Source organism: Nansenia antarctica, assembly GCF_963989245.1.
Source record: "Nansenia antarctica genome assembly, chromosome: 3".
Taxonomy (NCBI): Eukaryota; Metazoa; Chordata; class Actinopteri; order Argentiniformes; family Microstomatidae; genus Nansenia; species Nansenia antarctica.
The window spans coordinates 84,631,396-84,641,395 of record NC_137688.1 but is presented as its reverse complement, the minus strand read 5'-3'; the positions used below and the strand labels follow the sequence as shown (position 1 = coordinate 84,641,395).

The window sequence follows — 10,000 nt, the reverse complement described above, 5'->3', positions numbered from 1 at the left end:
TGTGTGTGTTGTTGTCTTATTGACATAGTGCTGTGTGTGTTGTGTTATTGACATAGTGCTGTGTGTGTTGTTGTCTTATTGACATAGTGCTGTGTGTGTGTGTGTTGTGTTGTTGACATAGTGCTGTGTGTGTGTTGTGTTGTTGACATAGTGCTGTGTGTGTTGTGTTGTTGACATAGTGCTGTGTGTGTTGTTGTGATGTTGACCAGACAAGGAGAGACGGGACACGCTGGTTGTTAGCTGACAAGAAGATCGCTGTATTGAGAATCAAAGAATCCCTATTGTAAAGATAATAATCGCTGTATTGAGAGAGAGAGAGAGAGAGACAGAGACAGAGAGAGAGAGAGAGAGAGACAGAGAGAGAGAGAGACAGAGAGAGAGAGAGAGAGAGAGAGAGAGAGAGGTCTTTAGAAAGAACACTTGACACTGGAATCTCACACAGCCAAACGTGGCGCAGGAAGATGGACAGAAAACACACTGACCTCCTGAGGAACACCATGGATCTGACCCGGAGCGGTCTTTATTATGAATGGCGTTTGACTGATAAAGCGAACTGCACTTAATTGTTCCTTCAGAGATGTGAGTCCCAGCTTTCTCTGGTTCATTAGGTCTTAATTAGACCAGAGTGACAGGAGTGTTCAGTGTGTCTAGAGGTGGTACCTGTCAGGGAGAGAGAGAGAGAGAGAGAGAGAGAGAGAGAGAGAGAGAGAGAGAGAGAGAGAGAGACAGAGACAGAGACAGAGACAGAGAGACAGAGAGAGTCACGTGTCTGTGGTGTAATAATATTATGTGTGAAGCTTCAGGATATTTGAGCAACAAACTTTCTTTTTTTTTTCTTTACTTCAAACTTATAAATTCACCGGCACTCTTGTGTATGTGGCTCGATATGGGTTCAATAATGTTGAATCGCGAATGGAAAAATCCATGTCAGTCTTTTGTGTTTCACTGTATTGAGTCAGAAAAACCCTGTTAGGAGATGGATTGAGTCTGGGGCCTGGAGATTGGAGGAATCATCCCTCCATCCATCAAGACCCAGATGTGTTTGTGTATGGATGTGTCTGTCAAACCCCAGACTCAGACGTGCGTCCGCCAACATCATCTAACTTTAATGAGTCGGACAGAGTCGTCTCACAATAGAACTTGGTTTCATTCCCTTTCTTGACTTCCTCCTTCGTCTCCCTCCCTCTTTAACAAAAGGCCACTTTATTTTTTTGCTTGCTTGCTTATTATTACTGTGTTATTGTTGTGTTGTTTCCCTGTATCTGAATGCTGCAATGTCAATGTGGAGGAACCAAAGCCAAAGAATTCTACTCTTGTGGAGTCTTGGTCTTGGACCCAAACACATATCAGATCTCCTCTCACCCTATACTGTAGCAAGCAAGGCCCCTAAGGTCTGCTGAGACTAATCAGCTAATCATTCCAAGAGTGAAAACAACAAAACAAAAAACACCGGGCAGCAGCTTTTAGTCACTCTGCCGCATGCTGCTGGAACAAACTCAGCGAACAAATCAAACAGGCCCAAACCTTAAACATATTTGAAACTAAGCTAAAAACCTTCATGTTTTGCAGAAGTTATAATTAAACACTAACACTTCTATGTATTTTTATCCATTAACTATTATCTTATTAAATGTTTTGTCTATTTACTTTAAATTAATTATTTATACAAAATAAAAAAAAGAATTCTTACTATCCTCCTCTTGCTGTATTTTTTAATGCTGTATGTAAAGCACTTTGAATTGCCCCTGTTGGATGAAATGTGCTACACAAATAAACTTGCCTTGCCTTGTGTACTTATACAGTAAGATGGAATAAAAGCAATTATGATTATGTCTCTCTCTCTAGCGCCCTCTCTGGTGAGTGAGTTGCGTGCGGAGAAGATTGACCAGCGTAGCGTGACCTTGGCGTGGAGACAGCCCGCCTACCCCAACGTCAGCCGCACGGAGTACGAGATCAAGTACTATGAGAAGGTAAACACACTCTGTCTTGTACTATGAGAAGGTAAACACACATACACATTACACTCTAACACACTCCTCTATTACACTGTAACACACTCCTCTATTACACTGTAACACACTCCTCTATTACACTGTAACACACTCCTCTATTACACTGTAACACACTCCTCTATTACACTGTAACACACTCCTCTATTACACTGTAACACACTCCTCTATTACACTGTAACACACTCCTCTGTTACACTGTAACACACTCCTCTATTACACTGTAACACACTCTTCTATTACACTGTAACACACTCCTCTATTACACTGTAACACACTCCTCTATTACACTGTAACACACTCCTCTATTACACTGTAACACACTCCTCTATTACACTGTAACACACTCCTCTATCACACTGTAACACACTCCTCTATTACACTGTAACACACTCCTCTATTACACTCTAACACACTCCTCTATTACACTGTAACACACTCCTCTATTACACTGTAACACACTCCTCTATTACACTGTAACACACTCCTCTATTACACTGTAACACACTCCTCTATTACACTGTAACACACTCCTCTATTACACTGTAACACACTCCTCTATTACACTGTAAAAGGCCACTTGGTTCCATTCAGTCAACCTTCGCCACTCAACTCTGTGGTACCTCTGGAACATCGCTCCATCACAGACACGCCTCTCTGAGTGTCATCCCGTCACACGCCTCTCTGAGTGTCATCCCGTCACACGCCTCTCTGAGTGTCATCCCGTCACACGCCTCTCTGAGTGTCATCCCGTCACACTCGTCACACAGGTCTTCACTCCTCCGGGTGTTAAGTGTCTCCACAGGGTTAGCGTTAGCGTTAGCCACAGGTCATGTATATTCATGTACATGGACGGCAGCATTAAAGAGTACAGTCATCATTACCACACCAGCACATGCAAAGTAGGCACACACGCATGAATGCACACACACACACACACACACACACACACACACACACACATACAGTACATATACACATATGATTCCCATATTCCCATAACAGGCTTTTGGTAAAGAGGATCCCTGCACACCGTGAAGGTTTGACATTCCATTCCCATTGTTACATGTTTAAAACAATGATGTTTGTCATTCAGCAGATGCTCTCATTCAGAGAGATTCACAACAAGGAATTATCTTTATATGTTTTCTTCTGAGTTAATATACCAACACGCTTTTTTGCATTAATCCACACAAAAGGATCGTGAGTATCACATGTTTAAGACACTCCCAGGCTCTCCCCTCTCCCTCCCAGGGACACACAGTTAGAAGAACTAAGGAACAAAGCCAAGTTAGTGGACTGTGTACACAGACAGCCTCACACTTTTTGACCAACGCTTCAAGAGTTGTGACGTGACAATGTTTCACGGACTCTTCTCCCTCTCCTCCCCTTCTTCTCTCCCCCCGCCCCCACCCCCCCCCCCCCCCCCCCCATCCTTTCTCGTTCAGGAACAAAAAGACCAGAGCTACTCCACGGTGAAGACAGCTGCCACACGCATCGGCGTCAACAACCTCAAACCCGGCACCACTTACGTGTTCCTCATCCGCCCTTTCTCCTCCCCGACCCCCTCCTCCCTCTCCTCGTCTCCCCTCTCCTCCTCTGTGTCCTCTTCCTCCTCCTCCTCCTCCTCCTCCTCCTCCTCCCATATCGACTACGGAGCCTACAGTGCCCCCCTCGAGCTACAGACGCTTGGCGAGTGTGAGTGCCCGCCTTCTCCTCCTCCTTTTGTTTATGTTTTTTCCTCCGCTCTTCCCTCCAACGCTGCCAGGCAGCTTTGGAAAGGGGCCGCGTAGGCGTGCAGCCTGGGATAGGGCCGCGTAGGCGTGCAGCCAGCCCACACAGCGAGACGTCCTGTTGGCTACAGACGGAGACAGAGAGAGAGAGACAGAGAGAGAGACAGAGAGAGACAGAGAGAGAGACAGAGAGACAGAGAGACAGAGAGAGAGAGAGAGAGAGAGAGAGACAGAGAGAGAGACAGAGAGACAGAGAGAGAGAGAGAGACAGAGACAGAGACAGACGGAGATACAGAGACAGACAGAGACAGAGAGACAGAGAGAGAGAGACAGACAGAAAGAGAGAAAGAGACAGAGAGACAGAGAGAGAGAGAGACAGAAAGAGAGAAAGAGAGAGAGAGACAGAGAGACAGAGAGAGAGACAGAGAGACAGAGAGACAAAGAGAGAGAGAGAGAGAGAGACAGAGACAGAGACAGACGGAGATACAGAGACAGACAGAGACAGAGAGACAGAGAGAGGGAGACAGACAGAGACAGAGTGACAGAGAGAGAGAGACAGACAGAAAGAGAGAAAGAGACAGAGAGACAGAGAGAGAGAGACAGAAAGAGAGAAAGAGACAGAAAGAAAGAGAGAGACAGAAAGAGAGAAAGAGACAGAGAGAGAGAGACAGAGAGACAGAAAGAGAGAAAGAGACAGAGACAGAGAGAGTCACGTGTCTGTGGTGTAATACGTGTGAAGCTTCAGGATATTTGAGCCGAGCTGTGAAATGGTTCCTCTTTTTGCATGCTGATAGGATCTCTTTTTTGCCATCTGTGTGTGTGCGTGTGTGTGTGTGTGTGTGTGTGTGTGTGGGTTAACGGTGTGTGTGTGTGTGCGTGTGTGTGTGTGTTCCACAGTGGCCCTGGCGTCCAGTGAACAGAGCCCAGTGGTGATCATCTCTGTGGTGTCTGTGGCTGCTCTCATCATGCTGCTGTCCCTGGGCCTGGGCCTGCTCATCTGGAGAAGGTACACACACACACACACACACACACACACACACACACACACATACATGCGTCTCCATTATAATCCTGATTGCATTAACTCAATGACGAAAACCACTCTCCCTCTGAAAGCATGGCATGACAATGAGAAGAGCTTAAAGCCATGTTCATCAGCTGAACTTAAAGCCATGTTCATCAGCTGAGCTTAAAGCCATGTTCATCAGCTGAGCATAAAGCCATGTTCATCAGCTGAGCTTAAAGCCATGTTCATCAGCTGAGCTTAAAGCCATGTTCATCAGCTGAGCTTAAAGTCATGTTCATCAGCTGAGCTTAAAGCCATGTTCATCAGCTGAGCTTAAAGCCATGTTCATCAGCTGAGCTTAAAGTCATGTTCATCACTGAGCTCAGAGCTGGGATGAAGAGCTTCAACACAGAGCTTGAGGGCAGCTGTCTTTGGAAGTGGAACGGATCCAATGGGTTGTTTTATTATATTTGAATGTTAACATCCCAGAGGTGTCAGTTTTAATATTAGTATCCACTGTTCCACTTAGTTGTTTCTCTGGTATGTTAGAAACATTGTATGAACATGTATCAAAGGTAACCCTGTCAGCTAGTACTTTGTAACTCCTCCTCGGGCAACTATAACAGCTTGCAAACGCTTCCTGTAGCCAGCTAAGAGTCTTTCAATTTTTGTTTTTGGAATTCTTCCTGGCAGAACACCTCTAGCTCAGAAATATTCTTCGGCACGGCATGTTTGTGATCTCTCCACAGATTTTCAATAATATTAAATTGACTGTGATGGCCAATTCCAAAAACCTTCCTCCGTCTTTCCTGGAGGTACTTCATGGTTGATTTTGAGGTATGCTTCAGGTCATTGTCTTGCTGGAATATCCAACCTCTCTTCAACTTAAATTTGTTTGGACTGACCTTTGAACATTAGCCTCTATAATGTCTTGATATTTAGTGGAATCCATTCTTCCTTCCACCCACACAATACTGCCTGTGCCCCCAGCTACACAACCCAAAAGCTGCTACACAACCCCAAAGCATAATGGATCCACCAGTTGGCAAGGTGTTCTTCTCTACAAATGCTTCACCCTTTTTTCTCCAAACATACCTTCTTTGGTTGTGGCCAAAAAATACATTTTGTTTTAGTCAGTCCAAAGCACAAACCTTACAAGTATTTAAAACTAAGCTAACAACCTTTATGTTCTGCAGCAGTTATGGTTAAACACTAACACTCCATCTATGCCATTAACTATTATCTTTTTATTTATTTTATGATTGTTATTGTTTTATCTTTTTACTTCTTATACCTGCAGCAGTTATGAGTTTTATGATCCATAATCTAAGCGCTATAAATTCACTGCAAATATAGGCTGTTAGAACATCTGTCTGTTAGAGAGTCTGCTAGAGAGTCTGTCAGAGCGTCTGTCAGAGTGTCTGTCAGAACGTCTGTCAGAACATCTGTCAGAACGTCTGTCTATTAGAGACTTTGGTTGTGGCCAAAAAGTTACATTTGGGTCAGTCCAAAGCACATTGTTCCAATAGGCTTCAGGTTTCTCAAGGTTTTCTTTTGCATACTTCAGACGCTTCATTTTGTGTTGAGGTCGTAGGAAAGGCTTCTTTCTGGCAACTCTGCCATGTAGGTCTTTGTTGTTTAAGGTACGCTGTACTGTTGTCCTGTGAACAACTAGACCGGTGTCTGCTACTCTTTTTTGCAGCTCTTTTGCAGTGATGTGTGGGTTCTTCTGAGCATTTCTCACCAGATCTCGGACTTTTCTATCTAAAAAAAAATATTGGTCTTCCAGATCTTGTCTTGACAATTGTTCCATTTATTTTCCATTTTCTGATTATGTTTCTGACAGTGGAAATGGGAAGTTTGAAACGTTGTGAGAGTTTTTTGTAGCCTTCTTCTTGATGGTGGAAGTGAACTGTCTTCATTCTGACATCCTTGGACAACTGTTTAGAGGAACCCATGGTTTTTAACACCAGACACAACCGCCACCGCAGTCGGATACTTTAGAAGGCATGGAGTTACTTCAGAATATATAGTACAACCCTGGAATTATATTCACCTGACTCACTGAAGCCCTAACAACTGAATCACCTTGGTCTGGGCCTTAGTAATCATCTTCTCAAAAGGTAACAAAGAATAATCCAAAAGGGTTCCCAAACCTTTGCACAGGGCCCTTTTTCTTTTTTATCATTTAAAAAATAAAAATAAACTTTGCTTTAACATTTGCAGAAAGGTGTCATGTTTAACTTTGTAGCAGTGTTCAGGTTTGCTTTCAATCACTTGGAGATTAATTGTAACAGACATTTAAACCAGGGTTGCTCAAATACTTGCACCCCACTGTGCATTAGATGCCTGTGTACACTGACCTGATGGCATGCAAGGTTCTGAGTTCACATCCTAGATGAGGACAAAAAGTGAGTCTAGTTAAATAACATGCCACATGTAAGCCTGACTAAAATAGTTCCATCAATGTAATCGATTTTGTGTATACATTGAATAAGGTAGGTTACGTGTTACGTGTATTATTATTATTATTTTAAATAGAAATAGATAAAAAGTATGTCCAAGTAATGTGAAGACCATTACAAAGTATAAAGTTTAGTCTAATCTAATCTAATCTAGTCTAGTGGAGTCTAGTCTAGTCTAGTCTAATCTAATCTAGTCTAATCTAGTCTAGTCTAGTCTAATCTAATCTAATCTAGTCTAGTCTAAGTGAGGGTTGTTCATCAGTGGTTCCCTGCGTGTTGCTCTGCCTGGGCAGGAAGCTCCTGTCTGCTTTACTTTTTTCTGTCTGACTTTAAGATGAACGTGTTGGCCGGGGGTTCAACATGGATATTGGAAAGCTGCACAATAAAGCTCTCCATGGACAAAAGTGACCACACATTGTTTTTCATAAAGGCACTAAACACACACACACACACACACACACACACACACACACAAGAATGAGGGCCGCTACACTCTCCCCGTGCGGAAAACTCCTGTCTCGTTTTTTTTTACATGGTTCCATTTTTCAATCAAGTTGTTTGCCAGGGAAGTTAATGTAGAGCTTAGAAGTTGGCAGTGTCTGCCTTTGCCCACGAAAAGCTCCATGGTGTTCATCACCACACTGTCATACACTCACACACCGCTGGCCAAGGTGCATGGAACATCGTATGGTTAAAGTACATAAAGGACAGCTGTATTTGGGCTTTTATTCTATCACTAGGGACCTGAGGAATTCTTTACTTGTCTTTTTTCTTCCACATAATAAACTTCTCTTAGAGATTTCGAGGAGGATTCTGATCATCTAAGATTTTAAAATACCGTAGACACATTTAAAGACACATTTCAAATACAGTGTTTAACTCTGTATGTCTGTAGTGTGGAGGCACATGCATTGCGGATACAGTAAGCTTTGCTTTACATGTATGTTAATGTCATGTTAATGTACATGATCATATCAGGTGGTCGAGAGTTTCTGATGTTCTTTCTAATATGGGTTGTTTCTCACTCATATCACACTCACTGTAGAAGACTTGGTGCCAGTACAAAGCCAACCGCGTCGGCATTTATTTAACTGTTGACATAGCCTACATATCCAAACACAACACTTCCTTATATCTCACCTATAACCCCATACGTCACACCTCAGTGACCGGCATTAAAGTGCCCGCACACAATTCCTCATACCCGAAACACACAGGTGAATTATGTACATCATGCCCCTTAGTATTGTCCGCTATATCACTTTCATTTCTAAGGTGTGTGTGTGTGTGTCTGTGTGTCTGTGTGTCTGTGTGTGTGTCTGTGCGTGTGCGTGTGTCTGTGCGTGTGCGCGTGTGTGTGTGTGTGTGTGTGTGTGTGTGTGTGTGCGTGTATGTGTGTTTGTGTGTGTGAGAGAGATCCCATGATTCAAAGCGAGTGCTCTACAATACCATTGTGATACTTAATCGTTCTGCTGTGAGACACTCTATCAAGAAGTTGCGTTTTGTAAAGAGCACATAAGTCATGTGATGTTTTATTCAGTCCAGCGGCAGGGAGAGTTGTTTTCCACAAGCTCTTCCAGCACGGCGGTTTGTCACCTGTCCAAGTCTTAAGCAAGCCCGACTCATACCGTACATGCCAACACACACTCCCACACACACACTCACCTCCTCACACACTCACCTCCTCACACACTCCCACACACACACTCACCTCCTCACACACTCCCACACACAAGAAAAAGAGTGAAATAGAACTAAAGAAAGGAGCTCTAGACATGGACTGTTGGTGGAACGAGACGAATAAAGAACAGACAGACAGACAGACACATAGACAGACAGACACATAAACAGACAGACACATAGACAGACAGACAGACAGACACATAGACAGACAGACAGACACATAGACTAGATAGACACACACATAGACAGACAGACAGACAGACACATAGACAGACACAGACAGAAGACAGACAGACAGACAGACACATAGACAGACAGACACGCAGACAGACAGACAGACAGACACAGACAGAAGACAGACAGACAGACAGACACATAGACAGACACGCAGACAGACAGACAGACAGACAGACACATAGACAGACAGACAGACAGACACATAGACAGACAGACAGACACATAGACAGACAGACACATAGACAGACAGACACATAGACAGACAGACATATAGACAGACAGACACATAGACAGACAGACAGACACATAGACAGACAGACAGACACATAGACAGACTAGACAGACAGACACATAGACAGACACATAGACTAGACAGACAGACAGACACATAGACAGGCAGGCAGACAGACAGACAGACAGACACATAGACAGACAGACATGCAGACAGACAGACAGACACATAGACAGACAGACACATAGACAGACAGACACGCAGACAGACAGACACATAGACAGACAGACAGACAGACAGACAGACAGGTAGACACATAGACAGACAGACACATAGACAGACAGGCAGACAGAAAGAAAGACAGACAGACAGACACACAGACACATAGACAGACAGACAGACAGACAGACAGGTAGACAGACAGACACATAGACAGACAGGCAGACAGACAGAAAGACAGACAGACAGGTAGACAGACAGACACATAGAGAAACATCAGGCAGGCAGACAGACAGACAGACAGACACGCAGACAGACAGACAGACAGACACATAGACAGACAGACACGCAGACAGACAGACACATAGACAGACAGACAGACAGGTAGACAGACTCATAGACAGACAGACACATAG

The 10,000-nt window shown here is 43.8% G+C and overlaps 1 protein-coding gene across 1 annotated transcript in view; it reads left to right on the top strand.

The window, feature by feature from the left end:
• epha10 (EPH receptor A10) overlaps window positions 1-10,000 on the top strand; it is a gene marked incomplete at both ends in the record, with an annotated part of 180,585 nt that overhangs the window by 144,260 nt on the left and 26,325 nt on the right. The window contains 3 exons of the mRNA XM_080526686.1: window positions 1,846-1,970; window positions 3,458-3,707; window positions 4,640-4,748. Of these exons, the coding sequence (XP_080382812.1) occupies window positions 1,846-1,970; window positions 3,458-3,707; window positions 4,640-4,748 (484 nt within the window). The remainder of the gene's footprint in view (window positions 1-1,845; window positions 1,971-3,457; window positions 3,708-4,639; window positions 4,749-10,000) is intronic.